General features: G+C 37.4%; 2 protein-coding genes across 4 annotated transcripts in view; both read left to right on the top strand.

Annotated features, from left to right (window-relative positions):
- Positions 1-18,623, top strand: part of MBTPS2 (membrane bound transcription factor peptidase, site 2) — a 54,018-nt gene that overhangs the window by 8,785 nt on the left and 26,610 nt on the right. For both annotated transcript variants that reach the window (XM_069464428.1, XM_069464429.1), the window contains exons 4-6: positions 3,332-3,435; positions 5,180-5,307; positions 17,912-18,030. In XM_069464428.1, coding sequence (XP_069320529.1) covers positions 3,332-3,435; positions 5,180-5,307; positions 17,912-18,030 — 351 coding nt within the window. The remainder of the gene's footprint in view (positions 1-3,331; positions 3,436-5,179; positions 5,308-17,911; positions 18,031-18,623) is intronic.
- YY2 (YY2 transcription factor) lies at positions 8,965-10,292 on the top strand. 2 transcript variants are annotated; one of them, XM_069463539.1, is made up of 2 exons: positions 8,965-9,464; positions 9,510-10,292. In XM_069463539.1, exons 1-2 carry the CDS (start codon positions 9,021-9,023, stop codon positions 10,212-10,214), a joined length of 1,149 nt encoding a protein of 382 aa, XP_069319640.1. In that variant the 5' UTR covers positions 8,965-9,020; the 3' UTR covers positions 10,215-10,292. The 2 variants fall into 2 exon arrangements, with proteins under 2 accessions (XP_069319640.1, XP_069319639.1); XM_069463538.1 differs by having other exon boundaries at positions 8,965-10,292.

The raw sequence follows: 18,623 nt of genomic DNA, 5'->3' as shown, positions 1-18,623 counted from the left end.
GAGTGAGACCCTATCTCTACTAAAAATAGAAAAAATTAGCCCAGCATGGTGGCGTGTGCCTGTAGTCCCAGCTGCTCGGGAGGCTGAGGCAGAAGGATCGCTTGAGCCCAGGAGTTTGAGGTTGCTGTGAGGTAGGCTGATGCCACGATACTCTAGCCTGGGCAACAGAGCGAGACTGTCTCAAAAAAAAAAAAGGACCTTGAAAGAAAAAAATTCCAGGTTATTATTTATATCAACACAGAATGAGGATGACAAACGTAAAACTAATGGCAGAAGACATGAATATTTTTATGTAACAATAGCACCTTTATCTTTTATTTTTATTTTATTTTATTTTTTTCTTTTTTGAGACCAAGTCTCGCTTTGTTGCCCTGGCTAGGGTGCCGTGGCGTCAGCCTAGCTCACAGCAACCTCAAACTCCTGGGCTTAAGCGATCCTCCTGCCTCAGCCTCCCGAGTAGCTGGGACTACAGGCATGTGCCACCATGCCCGGCTAATTTTTTTTTTCTATATATATTTTTAGTTGGCCAGATAATTTCTTTCTATTTTTAGTAGAGACGGGGGTGGGGGGTGGGAGGGGGGTCTCGCTCTTGCTCAGGCTGGTCTTGAACACCTGACCTCCAGCGATCCACCCACTTCGGCCTCCCAGAGTGCTAGGATTACAGACGTGAGCCACTGCGCCCGGCCTTATCTTTTATTTTTAAAGACTTAATTTTTTTTTAGAGCGGTTTTAAGTTTCCCATGTACTTCTCGCCCCCACACATACATAGCCTCCCTCATTATCAACATCTAATACCAGAGTGGTACTTTTGTTATAATTGACATCATTATCACCCAGAGTCCATAGTTTACATTAGGGTTCACCTTGGTATTGTAGGAAACCATGAATATTGGTAGATTTGACTTCCTAAAATTTTTTATGTATCAAAAACTAAAAGCAAAATAAAATTAAGAGGCAAACAAACTGGGTAATACATTTGTGTCATGTATTACAGAGGACCAATACTAGTATATTTGAAGTAATCTTACAGATCAGTTTTGGAAAAGATAAACACTGTAGGAGAAAAAAATGTCAAGTCACAAGTAAGCAACTCACAGAAGACCAAAAAATGGTCAAAACTAGGGGGAAAGTTCTGCTTTACTAAGGATCAAATAAATGTATATCATATTGCAGATTCGTATAGAATGAGCTTGCCCAAGGTTATAAAAGAGTCTGCTTTTGGAGAGCAATTTGTTAATATGTATCAAAATCCTTTAAATTTCGTGTAATAATAGCATTTGTTACCCTCTCTGTGAGGCATAATGTTAAGCATTGGACAAAGATTTGCTCGTTTGATCCTCAGAATCACCCTTTTATCTAAATGTGGTTATTTCCATTTTAATGATGAGGAAATTGAAGTGTTGGGGAAATAATGCCAGCTTCCGCAAGGTCATTTAGCTAGTTAGTGGTAGAGCCAGGACTTCAAACCCAAGTAATAAATATGTCTTCCGAGCCTGAGCCCTTAACAACTATGCCCGTCTAAGAATTTATGCCCCCAAAATATTTGAGTGTATGTGCCCAAATATCTTTCTATCGCCTTATTTATAAGAGCAGAAATTTTTAAAACAACTAAATGCCCAACAATCTATTCTTTAAAATACAGCATAGCTATTAGAAATCATGTTGAACCAGAAAATACTCATGTGAAGATGTCTATGATAGTGTTAAGTAGAAGGGCAGTTTTCAAAAGCATATTTATAATAAAAGAGTACAATTTTTAAAAATATGTGCACATGAAAAGACTAGACACATGTCAAAACATTGAGAATGGTTTTTTGTGTTTGGGGAGCAGGATTTGTAAGCTTCTATTTTCCTGTGGGTTTTCCAGTTTTTCTGCTTTCAACATGTTTTATAATGAATATAAAATAATAATTAAAGAAAGAAGGAATTTCCTCCAGAAGGATACCTTTTGGGTCCCAACTCCTGGACTATGAGAATTAGATGTATGTAAATTGTATTCATGAGCCTGGTGTGCCCACTTGGCCTAATTTACAGAATCTCTCTTTACCGGAAGACATACTTGGAAGTGGGTCTTTTTCTTTTTCTTTTTCTTTTTTTTTTTTTTTTTTTGCAGCAACTTGCATGGATGAGTGTTTATCTTAAGTGAAGACTCTTGGCTATCTAAAAAAAATTTACTGTGTAGCTCTTACCGTAGCAAACTTCCTTTGTATATGTAGTGATATATACATGTACAACATTTTAGGTGCACATGATTGCAAGACAGCTGCTTCATATGTTCATAACATGTATGTTCCAAATTTAATTTCTTCATTGAGTTTGAATTTTAATATTATATTTATGTATCTCTTTGATGCTATTTTTCTGACCAATGTAATGGGCAAGCTGATGGAATAGAAGGAATGAAGGGTATGATGTTCCCACACTGATCAGGCACTTTATTACACTAATTTTCATTACCAACTCTCCTGTAACTTGAGAATATTAAAATTCCCACTGATTGGGAAACATGATCCATATTAATCAATATAAGTACTTGGAACCTTGCAATAACAAGGCACAGGAATGACTGAGAATTTTCAAAAGAATTTCCAAATTGGGAATCCAGCCTTTGAGGGTGGATCAGCTGCTGCCTCCTTCACTGTCACCCTGCATTCCCTGGCACTTTGCTGAGCTCCCTCATTCTTCCTGTGGTGATGACTTCAGGAAATTAAAAATTCAACTTTTTAATCTGAGATTTCCTATTTTCTTTAGATTGATAGTGTGCTTGTTCCAGAGAAACTGCCTAGTTTAAAAAACTGGTGTTTTTGCTTTTTATTATGATAGAAATGGAGAAGTGGGCCAGGCCCGGTGGCTCACGCCTGTAATCCTAGCACTCTGGGAGGCTGAGGCGGGAGGATCGCTTGGGGTCAGGAGTTGGAGACCAGCCTGAGCAAGAGCGAGACCCCGTCTCTGCTAAAAAATAGAAATGATTTGGACAGCTAAAAATATATAGAGAAAAAATTAGCTGGGCATGGTGGCGCATGCCTGTAGTCCCAGCTACTCAGGAGGCTGAGGCAGAAGGATTGCTTGAGCCCCGGAGTTTGAGGTTGCTGTGAGCTGGGCTGACGCCACGGCACTCTAGCCTGGGCAACAGAGTGAGACTCTGTCGCAAAAAGAAAAAGAAAAGAAATGGAGAAGTGAACTGTTGATAGTCATATTACTTTTAGTTTATGGAACATTCATTTTGGAGGTTTAAGCTTTAATACAGAGTGAACATCATGTATCTTGGTGCCCAAGTGGGGCTCTCCTGCACCCCCACTGATAATTACTGCCATATTGTGTCTATGAACAGGTTCCTGGTATAAATTTACCCGTCAATCAACTGACCTATTTCTTCGCTGCAGTTCTCATTAGTGGTGTTGTACATGAAATTGGACATGGGATAGCAGCTATTAGGTAACAAGATTTATCTTTTTCTTTCTACTAAATGCAAGGAAGCTTTTCGTTTAGAAGACTTTATCACTAAAATCTGTTACATCTGATACTATATTTGATACTTTCACTGTTTTTCTTTCTGTGGATATTGTCCAGTGCATAGCCATCATTTATTACTTTGAGGTAGCTTCTCTTTTATAGAGAAAATTAATATATTCATGAATATGCTCAATTAACAATGTGCATATCTGTAATCTGGTCTTTTTGTTCTTTGCCTGAATGATTAGATCCTCATGGTGCTTCAAGGTTTTTCATCCAATCCTGAAAGCTAATCTTTCTATTCATCATTGGATCAGAATGATAACCACTGCACTCAAAACCCACTCACTTTAGTACTTTCTTTAGCTTATCAGCTGAAATAATTTCCTGCTTCTGCTCATGTCCTCTGCTGGCTACAGCAAGAACACTGAAAGCACTGGGTTTAACAAATACCATGCCTATCTAGAAACCCAAATGGAAAGTAAGAAAAAGATGAGACCTGGGACCTGCTTTGAGTATCCTGCCCTCTTCTTGGTCTTGACTGCCCAAATGTATCATTGTAATTATACCTGAGCATTTAAAAACTTACTAAACTTATAAAATTGTTATGGGGAAAGGGCACGTTGCAACTCCCCTGCTACCCCAAGTGATAATTACTGCCATAATCAGCAAGCATGTTGATGGTGTTTTATCCTTTGGGTGTGTGAACCAGAGAAAAGGTTAAGAACTGCTATTTTAGAGGAGAAGATTTAACCACTTATTATTTTCCAGTTGCTTATGAACAAGAGTCTATTGACTGTCAATGAACCTTCATCTTGACAGAGCATATACTGTTAAACAAGTGTGCGCAGTAGTTGCAGTAGTTGTTTAAAGGGGCGGCTACCTTTTTTTTTTTTTTTTTAATCTCTTTCACCTTTGCTTCCACGTTTTTAGCTTTGCAGCCTTTAGGGTTTTATATAGAGAGGCATCGTTATTAACAGCTTAATAATTTACAATATGTTTGTAAAATGACTTGGGTAATTTTTTTTAATCCCAACTGCCAAGAAAAAGTGAATTATACAGTTGTCTTATATATTTAGTATTGAGTGACAGCACAAAATATATTTAGGTGATGCTTTTTTTAGAGTAGCTGTTTGGTCTTATGAGATTATTAAATGTAATGTACACTTTTAGAAAATGAAGTGACAAAAAATAGTTCTCTTAAGGACAATTTGAGCATTATGCATTTTAAAATGTACTTATTTTAACCTTAGCTCACCAGGAATACACTTAAATAAATATCCATCATTATTTATAATTGCTAAGACAAATATAAGTATTTAGATAATATACTTGAATTATATATGCTCCTGTATCCTCTGAAAATACTTCAAAGTGAACCATAAAAATGTTTTCCATTTAGTTTCTCATAGTATTATTAACTATCTTTATATCTGTGACTAATTTTAATTATTTGCTCAGCATATTGGTTTCTGAAAATTTTGAAGTTATAAGTGTATTTCAGAATGCCCTATTTTACAAAATTCAATTTCATAGGTGACCAAATCTGTACACTATTATAAAATTATGATTATATATATAGTATACATATAATTTTTTGGCTGTCTACAGAGACTTTTTTAAGCAAGAATTTGAATGACAGTGAGAAGTTTTAAGATTATATACATTATGAATTTGACAAATACAATAGTATTAGTAAATTCCTTTTTCTTATGTGATTTCTTAGGGAACAAGTTCGATTTAATGGCTTTGGGATTTTTCTCTTCATTATTTATCCTGGAGCATTTGTTGATCTGTTCACCACTCATTTGCAACTTATATCACCAGTCCAGCAGCTAAGGATATTTTGTGCAGGTAACAGACTTAATTTTTTTTTTTTTTTTTTTTTTTTTTTTAATGTTCATCTGTGGTTTTGGTTTTGGTTTTCTATGGCTAGTGGTGTTGTGGAAAAGTACTCACATCACAAACAACATCTTATCTTTTGGTTAATAAATTCAGTTTACAAGACTTCCTCAAAAGTACAGTAAATTTACATTCCAATTTATTCTTTAAAACCAACTAAAAATAAAATATTAAAATTTTTTTTAAAAAACATAGTGAGGAAAATTTCTTTTTTACTGATGCTAAGAAATGGCCACAACCTGGAACCACAAACTATGAAGAATATCACTTTAACTGAAATTTGCGTGAAATCAAGGGAGAACACAAAGAATTAACCAAGAGATAAATCGAAAGAATTTGGGAATAGATAAGAGATGATATGTGAAAATGGGTGGTGAACTCTAGCTTTGTCAGAGTTCAATCAGAGAAACAGAATCACTCAGAAATATATGGCTATGTAGGGAAGAAATTCTGGGAAACACAGTTCCATCTGAGCTAAATTGACACAAGACGAATTCATCACAACCCTGCATCACTTTAAATAGAATAACCGAGGCTAGGCAAGTATAGAGTTAGAATTCTTGAATAGACTATGAATATAATAGAACAAAAAAATTGAAAGTGGGAAAAGTTAAAAACAGAAAGTCTAAATACTAACTTCCTCAACTTCATAGTGGAGAGAAAGAGTCTGCCTAAAGCTGATAAACCAAGAAATAGAGGTTGAGTATATCACTTAAGATTATAAATGTAAACACTATAAGATCTAAAACCACACATAAACCTTTCAAGTTATCAGAGTGAAAGCATGAAACACAGACAAAAGAAAACAGACCTTACATCAAAAGGTAAACTAAGGTAACAAACTTAAGACCAAAACACATTTATTTTGCCAATAAATATAAATGAGCTGGGGCCTCATGCCTGTAGTCCCAGCTACTCTGGAGGCTGAGGTGGGAGGAGCAGTTGAGCCCAGGAGTTCTGGGCTGTTGTGTGCTATGGTGATCAGTTATCTGCGCTAAGTTTAGCATCAATATAATGACCCCGAGGGAGTAGAGGACCGCTAGGTTGCCTAAGGAGGGGTGAACTAGGCCAGGTCAGAAACCGAAGCAAGTCAAAACTCCCCTGCTGATCACTCGTGGGATCACACCTGTGAATAGCAACTACACTACAGCCTGGACAACACAGTGAGACTCCATCTCTTATTTAAAATACATATATATATGTATGTGTGTGTGTGTGTATATATATGTATATATGAGATAAGCTCTCCTATTAAAGGAAAAATGCCTTTAGTCTGGATTTAAAACATCCCAAATTTGTGATGTATAAAAGGAATCCATCTTTTTAAAAGATTACTCAAAAATATTGAAAATAAAATGATGAGCAGAACATACCATGTAAATGTGAACTTTTAAAAATAAGACCAAAAGCATTCAGTTAGACATAAGGGGCCACTAAGTAATAAGAAGAAATATAAGCCATAGTGAAAGTACAACAGTTGTGAATCTTACTGTATCAAATAACAAACTATCAAAACACAAAACAAAAATGGGAAAAGTACAAAGAGAAATGGAAATGTAATAAAAAGTCTCATCTCATAACACATGGCAGATAAGTATAAAAAAGTCAGGCTATGGAAGTTCTAATTATAATTAGTAAGGTAAAAACGGATATGTCCAACTCTATACCATGAACATAGAAGATAATTTATTTTCAGCTGCCCCTGGAACTTATAAAATTTGACTATATTTTAGTCCACAAAGAAAGCCTCAATAAATTCCCAAGGTAAGGGTAGGAACCTAACTAAAAACTACCTGAAATTTAGAAATTTATCTTAATCACATCTTGGATCAATTTAAGTCAAAACCATAATTTCAGTATCTCTAAAAAGGATGATAATGAAGTCAGTTCACTGAGATAATGTACAAAGTTTTGCCAAAAGGAAAATTCACTGCCTAAGGCAGTTATTATGCAATTAGAAATGGAAATAAATCAGTTAAGCATTCAACTTAAGAAATGAGAAAAGAACTATAAAATAGTTAAGAAGTGAATTAATTAGTTCAGATATAGGCAGAAAATAGTAAGTTAGAAAAAAGAAAAATAGAACTGTTAAATCCAAGAGTTCCTTGAAGGAAAAAAAAAAGATTAAACAATAGGAGAAAGCATCTATAGACAGAATTAGCAGTCAGATTGGGGAATAACAACTAACACAGAGAAAATTAAAACAATTTTAAGTGTTCTTTTCTCATCTCTGCAAAAATATTTCAGACACCTGGATATATATAAGAAAATAAAACTGAAATTAATCCTGGAGGAGATAGAAAAAAATTGAAATAGGCCGATAATTACAATGGAAGAAATTAAGAGAGTTGATGAAGAATGCCCCTGTAAGATTCATAGGTGGAATTCTTTCAGATCTTGAACTTAAAGACTTTTCTTTTTAATTCCAATTAGTATAAACTTTCTAGATCACATAGAGAAGGAAACTAAGATCTTTCTTCTTTAAAGGCAGTGGAACATTGATTGGTACATCATCTGGTAAAGCACAAAAACAACCTACAGACATACGGCCTATCTCAAGAATGCAAAGATGGTTCAACATTAGGAAATCTATTTTAATGTGGTAAATATTTGCCATTAGGAGAAAGAGTCCTCATCTCAAGATATTGAGACAATATTTAACAAAATTCAACATCCATTCATTTTTTAAAAGTCCTTTGTAAAAGTAGGACTAGCTGGATACTTCACAATGGTATGACACTTATAAATATTCCCATTACAGGACAAGACAACCAATCCCACTATCGGCTATTACTGATGTTAAATGTTGGTCTTAGTGCAATTAAACAAAAGGAAAAAAGTATAAATATTAGAAAGGGGCTGGGCACAGTGGCTCACACCTGTAATCCTAGCACTCTGGGAGTCCGAGGCGGGCGGATTGTTTGAGCTCAGGAGTTCGAGACCAGCCTGAGCAAGAGCGAGACCCGGTCTCTACTAATAATAGAAAGAAATTATATGGACAGCTAAAAAATATATATAGAGAAAAATTAGCCGGGCATGGTGGCACATGCCTGTAGTCCCAGCTACTCAGGAGGCTGAGGCAGGAGGATCGCTTGAGCCCAGGAGTTTGAGGTTGCTGTGAGCTAGGCTGATGCCACGGCACTCTAGCCCAGGCAACAGAGTGAGACTGTGTCTCAAAAAATATATACATGTTAGAAAGGAGCAGGGGTTTTTTTGTTTGTTTGTTTGTTTGTTTTGCATACTGTCATATGGGAGGAGGGTAGAAGACAAGAAAATCAACTGAAATTAAATACAGAGAAAAATCAGCAAAGAGCCTGGCTACTAAATTACCATTCAATAAACAGTAGCTGAACAGGAGGCAGGAGCGCTAAGGAGAGCACGAGCACGTGCACGCTTACGTGGGCGCGCTTGCTGGGTGGCGGGGGCAGCAGGTGCTCAGGCGCATGCGCCTGGCACACCCAGAAGCACCCGCGGCAGAGGCACCAGCTTCCGCTCCAACCCCCCACAACTTCCTTTGCTGCTCGCTTCTCGTCAGGGTCGGGCATTTCTCTGGAGCTGCGGCTTTTCTCTGGAGCTAGCGCCTCCGTCCCCTCAGCCTTCTTCCCACGGCCTTCCGGTCGCCTACTAGCAGCCGAATAGCCAAGACCACCACTGAGCTGTCAGCGATGTCTTCAAACCAAGCGCTCTACAGCACCATAGAAAACTCGGCGATGCCTGCAGGGATCGTGGAGCAGCTGCACCAGATCCATGTGGAAACCGTTCCTGTGGAGACCATGCCGGTGGGATCCACTGAGGAATACGGAGATATCAGCGGCAGTTGGGTTCACGGTGGCCACCACCACCCGCCTCTGATCGCGCTGCAGCCGCTCGTCGTTAACAACGCGGGTCAAGGCAACCACGACCAGGAAGTGATAGAGGTGCAGACGCGAGAAGAGGTGGTGGGCTACTGTGACTCCAACAACCTGCAGGCCAACGATTTCGAAGACCAAATAGTCATCCCGCTCGGCAATGAAGACGACTACTTCCAGCAGACCCTGACCTCTCTGTCAGCATCGGCATCGGCATCGGCCTCGGCATCGGCATCGGCCTCGGCCTCCACCTTGGCATCGGTCTCCACCTCGGCATCAGCCTCCACCTCCGGCTGCAGCGGGAAGTACAGCGGCCACAAGGTCAGTGGCAAGAGTCATACCAGCAGTGAGGCCGGGGCGGAAGGCAGCAGCTCCGACCGGGGCCGCAAGAAGTGGGAGCAGAAGCTGGTGCAGATCAAAACCCTAGAGGGTGAGTTCTCCGTTACTATGTGGTCCTCTACCGATAAAAATGATCAGGAGACGGTGGCTGAAGAACAGTCTGGAAACTCTTCTCCTGATTATTCTGAGTACATGACCGGGAAGAAACTTCCTCCTGAAGGAATACCTGGCATCGACCTCTCCGATCCCAAACAGCTGGCAGAGTTTACAAGAATGAAGCCAAAAAAACGCAAAGACGACAGTCCCAGAACAATAGCTTGCGCTCATACAGGCTGTGTCAAGATGTTCCGGGATATCTCTGCGATGAGAAAACATATGCACATCCACGGTCCTAGAGTCCACGTATGTGCCGAATGCGGCAAAGCTTTTGTGGAGAGCTCAAAATTAAAGCGACATCAGCTGGTTCATACTGGAGAGAAGCCCTTTCAGTGCACATTTGAGGGCTGTGGAAAACGCTTTTCCCTGGATTTCAATTTGCGCACACATGTGCGAATCCATACCGGAGATAAGCCCTACGTGTGCCCCTTTGATGTTTGTAATAAGAAGTTCGCTCAGTCAACTAACCTGAAATCGCATATCTTAACTCATGCCAAGAACAAAAACAACCAGTGAAGAGAGAAGACCCTTCTCAAACCCGGGAAGTATCTGCCAGGAGTGTGCTTGGGAATTAATGTGCATCTCATTTGTGTATTGTTTCTAGGAAAAAAGTTTTTAAAAATGAATCCTACATATCTAAGGTTCATGTTTTGATAGAATAGTAAAAAGTAAAATTTAAAAGTTTTAAAAAAAAGTAAACCTTTATATAAGATAATATTGCTAAGATGCCTTGTCTTGTTCTATAATGGTGTTTTTGTCAAGTTTGGTCCCAACAGGAGAATAATTCATGAACCTCACAATAAGAGACAGTTCTTTATACAACTGTGTTAAAAATGGGACTTTTGGCCTCTCTCCCTGTTTTAAAAAAAAAAAAAAGGTACTTTTCATGTTCTTAGAAATATGAAGTTCACTTATTGCTTATAATTTTTTTAAAAATTGCATTTTCTAAATGTTCATGTTTATACTTTTAGGAAGATGCTTGATAATTCTACATATGGTTTTTCTGGAGGGTGATAACTGCAAAACATTTTCTTTAAAAGAATGAAGTTATATGCATGCATGCATGAAGTATTTTTCTGCTAAAAAAGTTATACAGGTTTTGCTTGCTGTCTTAATTTTGATTTTATTCTGAGATGTTAACACATTTTGCATAACTATTTTTTAGCTGTATTCAATTATGCAGTATTGAATATTAGATGATTTAAGAGTATTAGTTTAAACCTATGTTAGTCATTTTATTGTCCCAAAAATATGATCAGGTCCTGTTTTTTGTGTAATTTCTTTGCCTGTTCAGTTAGAAAGAGGAGTGCTCAGTTGTAGGCTATATTGTGTGTTTATTAACTTTGACACTTGATATGTACTATGTAATAGAAAAACCAAAAATAAAATCCATGTTTTTAAGAAGGAAAAAAAAGTAGTTTGCCTATATAAATATAGTAGCTAGAAAATAAAGAAAAGGGGGGAGGGTGCTTCTGGCATCTTGTAGGTGGAGGCCAGGAATGCTGCTGAACATCCTGCAATGCGCAGGACAGTCCCCCCAAAACAGAGTTAGCTGGCCAAAATGTCAATAGTGCCCCTGTTAAGAAGCCCTGCTCTAGAGGTGTACAGTACTTATAAACAAATCATTAATGGACAAGAAGTTGTTTCGATGAAGGAAATAAGTGTATGTGCTCCACCACCCTCATTGCCACTTAGCCATCATGGGCAGATCCAGAATCTAGAGAGGTGATCTGGTACCAGCTGCATGCCTGACAGGAAAGAGGAGACTACCCAGCAAGTCAGGGATTCAGTGCTGCTGTGTGCCCCGACCTTTGTTCATTTGTTCATGCCTTTCGTTTCTGTGACTAGCAACTGTTGGGGTGAGGAGGAATTTATAGCAATACTCTAAATTATTTTCCCCAGAGTAAATTTTAGTGCATCAAAGAATTAGGGGCTTTTTTTGTTTGTTTTAATTTTATTAAGGAAATTCTGAAAACAGAACCAGAAAACACAGGTATCTTTTATGATCTTCAAGTGGGAAAGGCTTAATACAAAGCCTTGACCACACCAAAATTTAAAATATCTGTATTGGCAAAACTACCAACCATGCCAAACAACAGAGAGGAGAAAATTGTAAAACTTGTTACAAAGGACCAAGTTCATCAGTGTATATATTATAAATAATACACAAAATTAGTAAAGAAAAAAAACTCAGTCAAAAAATGCGCAAAGATGTAAACAGGCAATGGATAGAAATAGGCAGCTCTCAAGACAATTTTACTTGTAACTAAAATGATAGCATTCAGTTTAGTTCGGGGGGGGGAGGGGAACATCAATTATGAGAACATAACATAAACTCATTGGAGGTCAATTTTAATGCACGTATTTTTGACTGAACAATTCCATTTCTAAGTAATTTTCCATACATCTCACAGATGCATAATTAGATGCATAACAATATAAGCAAAACTTTATTGCAGCATTGTGTGAAAAGGTTAAAACAGCCCAAGTGACCATTAGTAGGAAACCTTATAAATAAACTGATGTGTTAATAAAAATAGATTACTTTGTAGCAGATATAAGATGTGGGATAGATATAAATGTGCAGATTGGGGAAAATATCCAATACATATATAAGCAAAATATAGTATAAATAATTTGATGCCATTGGTGGGGGGGTTTTGATTTTTTTGTTTGTTTGTTTTTGTTTTTGTTTTTTGAGACAGAGTCTCTCTCTGTTGCCCTGGCTAGAGTGCCATGGCGTCAGCCTAGCTCACACCAACCTCAAACTCCTGGGCTTAAGCGATCCTCCTGCCTCAGCCTCCCGAGTAGCTGGGACTACAGGCATGCACCACCATGCCCGGCTAATTTTTTCTATATGTATTTTTAGTTGTCCAGTTAATTTCTTTCTATTTTTAGTAGAGACAGGGTCTCACTCTTGCTCAGCCTGGTCTATTGGTGTTTTTAAATGATTTATCTGTATACAATAGAAATGATCATTTACCTAGTAAGTCCAAGACCAGAACTTGCTCTCGATATTTCTGGAATTTAACAACTTACAACATTTAGGAAAAAAGGAATGTTTTACAATCTGAATATGGTACATGGAACATGTGTTAGCTAAGTATCTGGCTGCTCTAATAGCTGAAAATAACAGTGGCCTAAACTCTCATAAAACATTCCAAATGTAAGTAGTTCAGCATTGATATAATTCTGTGGTTTGGGAGACTCGGGCTCTTTCTGTCTTGTTAGCTCTGCCATTCCCAACATGCAGCTTTCTATGCCATGGACTCAAAGTCCAACTCCATCATAGCTACATTTCAGCCTGTAGGACAGGGTTGTCCCTATCACTTCACTCACAACCTAGTGCTAGTAGTTCTCATGGGCCACCACCCCATGAGAAAAACTGCAGTCGAAAAGGGAAGATTACTGGGAGGCCAAGGCGGGAGGATCGCTCGAGGTCAGGAATTCGAGACCAGCCTGAGCAAGAGTGAGACCCCGTCTCTGCTAAAAATAGAAAGAAATGATTTGGACAGCTAAAAAATACATATATAGAAAAAATTAGCCGGGATTGGTGGCACGTGCCTGTAGTCCCAGCTACTCAGGAGGCTGAGGCAGGAGGATCGCTTGAACCCAGGAGTTTGAGGTTGCTGTGAGCTAGGCAGACGCCACGGCACTGTAGCCCAGGCAACAGAGTGAGACTCTGTCTCAAAAAAAATAAAAATAAAAGGGAAGATTAAGTATGAGGGGAGGGGTTATCCAGTGGTGTGAATAACACCTGGCTCTGGAGGGTAGGGGTGGGGAGCTCTACGAGTAACATTCGCTGGTTTCTGTGGCCAATTTCAAGCTGCCAACCTACAGTTTCTGAAGGAGGAATTGGGAAGAGATACACACAATTGGCTATGGCAAGCTTGTGGAAGCAGGTTCCAGCACACCACTGAGTTCATATAACCATCTCTACAGTAGGATGGGATATAAGATGTTAAGAAAGAAAGTTTAAAAACTATAAAACTATGTCTTGAAAGTCTTCCTGTATTGTGTGTTTGTGTATCCAGATACACACCAAGTGTCACAGCCTATAACTGCACATCACACACATTCTTCAGTTATTGAAATGATGGAATTTGTTTAATGGATAATGATCTTAAAATCCTTTAAAACTATCCTTAAATACTATTCTTAAATATTCTTAATTTATTAGAAAATTTGCTGTTTTATACTCTTGAATAAATGCTTACGTGTGTATAGATACGCATATACATGCTGTGGGCAGAGAAAATCAAAGAATAGACAGAAAATTATGACAGTAGATTTAGTGAGTCTTGGGGCTGGTGATTGAGAAGTGGCATTTAAAAAGATGACTTTTTATTACTTTCTCCTATACTATTTGGATTTCTTTCTTTCTTTCTTTCTTTTTTTTTTTTTTTTTTTGAAACAACAGAAATTTATTCTCTTACATTTCTGGAGGTCAGAAGCTCGAAACAGGTCTCAATGAACTAAAATCAAGGTGTCAGTGGGGCTACACTCCCCCTGGAGACTCTAGGAAGATTCCCTTTTCTTGTCTTTTCCAGCTTCTAAAGGCTGCATTTCTTGACTGGAAGCCCCAAAGCCCCGTCATCCTTTGTCTTCAAAGCCAGCTGCGTAGCATCTTGCTTACATCACATGGCCGCCTTCTGTGTGCATTTGGATTTTTTGTAGTCAGCATGTATTTTTTAATTTTGTAAAAGCTAATTGAACATTTTTTTAATTAATTTCATGTTAGGGTTAAAATGTACTAAGTGGGATTTTTTTTTTTTGTCCTTAGAATTGGCACTAATATCCAAAACTAGGACCAAAGAAGGTTATATGTCCCCACCCACCAAAAATTGTGTCCACACACCTCTTTCAGAGCATATTAATTGGCATGGAACTAACTAGTCCTGCTATTTCAAACATCATCTAGCCCAGCACCTTTTCATTCCCACTTGTGAGTTGTTAGCCTACTAGAAAACTGAGGGGCTTTGCCCTACTCTCTTTGCCAAGTAAGGAGGCAACACTGGGGGTGGGGAGGAGATGCTTGTCTTACCCTGAAATCAAGAGAGAGCAAATTCAAAGATTTGGAATTGTCTGTAAGAAGAGATTAGTATCTCATTACCTGCTAAATGTTTGCTGAGCTGTTAGCTCACCCTGGTGCTGCTACCAAAGTGGAAGAGAGCATGAAAAACCTTGTGTGTTCCCCAAAGTTTGGGGATATACATAAATTATGTATTTAGAGAGAGAGAGAAATACAGATACACATATACCTACTGCCTAATTTATTAGTTTTAAACTTAGGAACATATAATTTCATTGCTTCTAAAATGTCCTCCCACTTCCATGTAAAAAGTCCACAAAGTGTCATTTATGTTAGTCTGCTGAAGAATACTTAAATCTAGTTTCATAATGCTACTTTTAAAGAGTGGTTTATGTATTTAATAATAGCTATTTTTAAATAATGAAATACATACTGATTTTGAAAAGGAAAAGCCAGTAACCGTCTGTCTGAAATTTGGTGAGGAAGAAAGAGAGATGAGCTGGGATACTTCCTGAGCACATTGAAAATGAAGATGTTTAAATGTCGAATTAAGGTATAAAGAATTTTTAGAGGGAAGATTAAATAATACCTGCTGTCTGATCCCAAGTGAAGAGTAGATTGCTTTAAAAAAATTCTCTATGCTTTGTCACTAAAAATCCCTTTAAATAGTGAAGATAAAATTTGACCATTATGGTTCCATACTTAAATTTTTAAAGATCCTTCTTGAATATTGAAAACCCTGTTCTTATTTATACCAGCCAGTTGTAAGTTTATTTGGGGGTAAAGTAAAAGCATTAGTGACTATAAACATGATGTTGTGATTATAGTAAGCTATAGCCTTGCCAAAGTGATGGTTTATATTCTTTCAGATGTAACTACTGTGGGTGATTAAAGAAATAATGATGTGAGTTGTTATTTTACCTATCCATTCATCTGGTGACCTGAAAATCACTTCTATGTGTTTAGAGAATTGAGGTAGCTGTGTTTTCTTTTTTATTTCCAAAGCACACTAAGCACAAGCAGGGTTTGGTTGAAGTAAACCTTAGCCCTGTCTAATAATTACCAGGTTCAAATCTATGGGTACCTTGCTGCCTTGATCACAGCCATAGATTTTCTTCTCCCTTGACCCATGATATTCTTAAATCCTGGATCACCCATAGTCTGATTTTTCTACCTTTATGCAGTCACACTGCTTTGTATATAAACCAGAATAAAATTGGCACTCAATTCCATCTAAGCCCTACTGTTGCTTGGCTATTCTTTTATTAATATCATGAAGAAAGCAAGAGAAGGCTTTCCATCACAACTATTTAACATTGTTCTAGAAGTTCTAGCCACTGCTATAAGACCAAAATGGAGGAAAAAGATGAGGTATGAATGTTGGAGGAGATAAGTGATCATTATTAGCAAATAATGGAAAATCCAAGAGAAGAATTTAAAGACTAAGCAATCCTGAATGGAAAGTTCAGTTAGTGGTTGATTACAAAGTAAGCATACAAAAATGAGTTTAGTGTTCCTATGTATCTAAAACAACCAGATAATGTAATTGGAAGAAAAGATCTCATTTAGAAAGTAATGTGACATACAAAAAAATCAAATCTTAACATTTCATAAGAAATCTATAGGGCCTATATAGAGAAAATTACAAAGCTTTAGTGAGAGACATAAAGATTTGAGTAAATGGAGAGATGAAATGATCTTGTGTTAGAAGTGTAAACTTGTGGATTCACCCCTAGTTATTGCAGTCATTGTTGTGACATTAGAAATCCTAATTTGAATAATATTTGATGGTTGTCAAAATGATTCTCAAATTTATCAGAAAGAATAAAGGAGAAATAACCAAAATAAACAAATTGAAAGAAAGTATTTACTTACTAAATACTGAAATGTTATTACTACCAGTAATTACAACTGCACTATTATCACTAGAATAGACTGACCATTGGGAAAAAATGGGAAATCCAGAAGCAGGCCAAAGAATAGATGAAAATGTACTGTACATTAAAAGTGGCGTTTAATTTAGTGGGGAAAGAATGCATTGCTCAGTAATAATTGGCTAAAAATTTGAATAAAGGGCCAGGCGCAGTGGCTCACGCCTGTAATCCTAGCACTCTGGGAGGCCGAGGCAAGAGGATCGCTCGAGGTCAGGAGTTCGAGACCAGCCTGAGCAAGAGCAAGACCTCGTCTCTACTAAAAACAGAAAGAAATTAGCTGGACAACTAAAGATATATATAGAAAAAATTAGCCGGGCATGGTGGCACATGCCTGTAGTCCCAGCTACTCGGGAGGCTGAGACAGGAGGATCGCTTGAGCCCAGGAGTTTGAGGTTGCTGTGAGCTAGGCAGACGCCACGGCACTCTAGTCTGGGTGACAGAGCAAGACTCTATCTCAAAAAAAAAATTTTTTTTTTGAATAAAATTAGTTATATTTATCAAAAAACACTATATACAAAAAGAAATTCCAAATGGTGAAAGATTTACATGTCAAAATAAAATTATTTAAGGTCATCCTCCCCCACAAAAAGAGTAATTATGTATATAATGTTAGGGGAAAGTCTTTCTTTGCACAGCTGCAAAGGTTGAATATATAATGGAAAAGATTGGTGGATTTGACCACATAAATTTTCATTTTTTTTTTAAATAAAGGCACAGTTATCTTATAGTTTGTTGCTTTATAGTGTGTGACAAGATGTAAGATACATACTCTATTTGTTCCACCAATATTACTCTCCATAATTGTTATAATTCTTAAAATTGAAACAACCTCTTTTTCCAAGTGTCCTTTGGGTGTCCATACCCCAGTTCAGCAAGAATGTTTTTTTAATTTCATCTCAACTTTATTTGAATGTATTTGAGGATTCTTTCAAAGATCACAAGCATGTTTAAATTAATGATGTATACATTTTCTGAAAAGAGGGTGTAGTTAGTAGAAGATACTAGTTCTATCAGTATTAAATCATAATAGCATGTGGTCTTCTGCTCATTTTAGATTTCAGTATCTGAAATGAAAGCGGCTTCTAACTGAACATCTGTCTGCTGTGCTAATAAGTAGATCTCTCTGCTTCACAGCTTCTTCTGATTAGTTTATTAACTTATCAGAATGCCCAGGTGTCATGAAGTCCAGCTACCTATATCATTCCTGCCCCTGGTTGAGTTTATTGCTTTTTTTTCTTTCTTTTCAGGTATCTGGCATAATTTTGTCCTTGCACTCTTGGGTATTTTAGCTCTTGTTCTCCTCCCGGTAATTCTCTTGCCATTTTACTACACTGGAGTCGGAGTGCTTATCACTGAAGTTGCTGAGGTAAGTAATGGATTAATTGGGGCATTCTTTCACCAGATGTTGTGATGTAACACTTAGCATTTAATGTCAGGAACTTTTGTTCAAGATCTCCTCATATACAGAATGCTCAATTTCTTCTGAAGAAATTACTTTAATCCTTTCAAATCTAACAAATAATGTTGTGAAATACGTTGACGTCTTGAACTCTGTATTTCACTCCCTTAGACAATAACTGCTATGATGGCATCAAATCATCTATGCAGACATCGGGAAGAGGAAAATTACCTTTGTGAGCAATTGGCTTACATCGTCATTGTGCTGCTGGTATTGTCTGCATATTTGGGACTGTGTTTATATGAAGATTTGTCTTATGGTTTTATCCACTGAGGATATAGGAAAGTGAAGGCAGGCAGTCTAATGACCATTTTCACAAAAAATTTTAATTAGCAGTTTGGGAAAAAACTGTGTCATTTTAATCTTAACAGTAAGTGGATTTTTTTTCAATTGTGAAAAATTCAAAATCTTGGAGAATTGGGAAAAGCAACTATAATTTGGGGTTTTATTTTGTTAATTTTCTAGGACTATATATCTTGGATTCAAAGCTAGATTATTTT

The sequence above is a fragment of the Eulemur rufifrons genome, chromosome 30 (assembly GCF_041146395.1).
Source record: "Eulemur rufifrons isolate Redbay chromosome 30, OSU_ERuf_1, whole genome shotgun sequence".
NCBI classification, from domain to species: Eukaryota; Metazoa; Chordata; class Mammalia; order Primates; family Lemuridae; genus Eulemur; species Eulemur rufifrons.
This window is presented reverse-complemented; position numbering and strand designations above follow the sequence as displayed.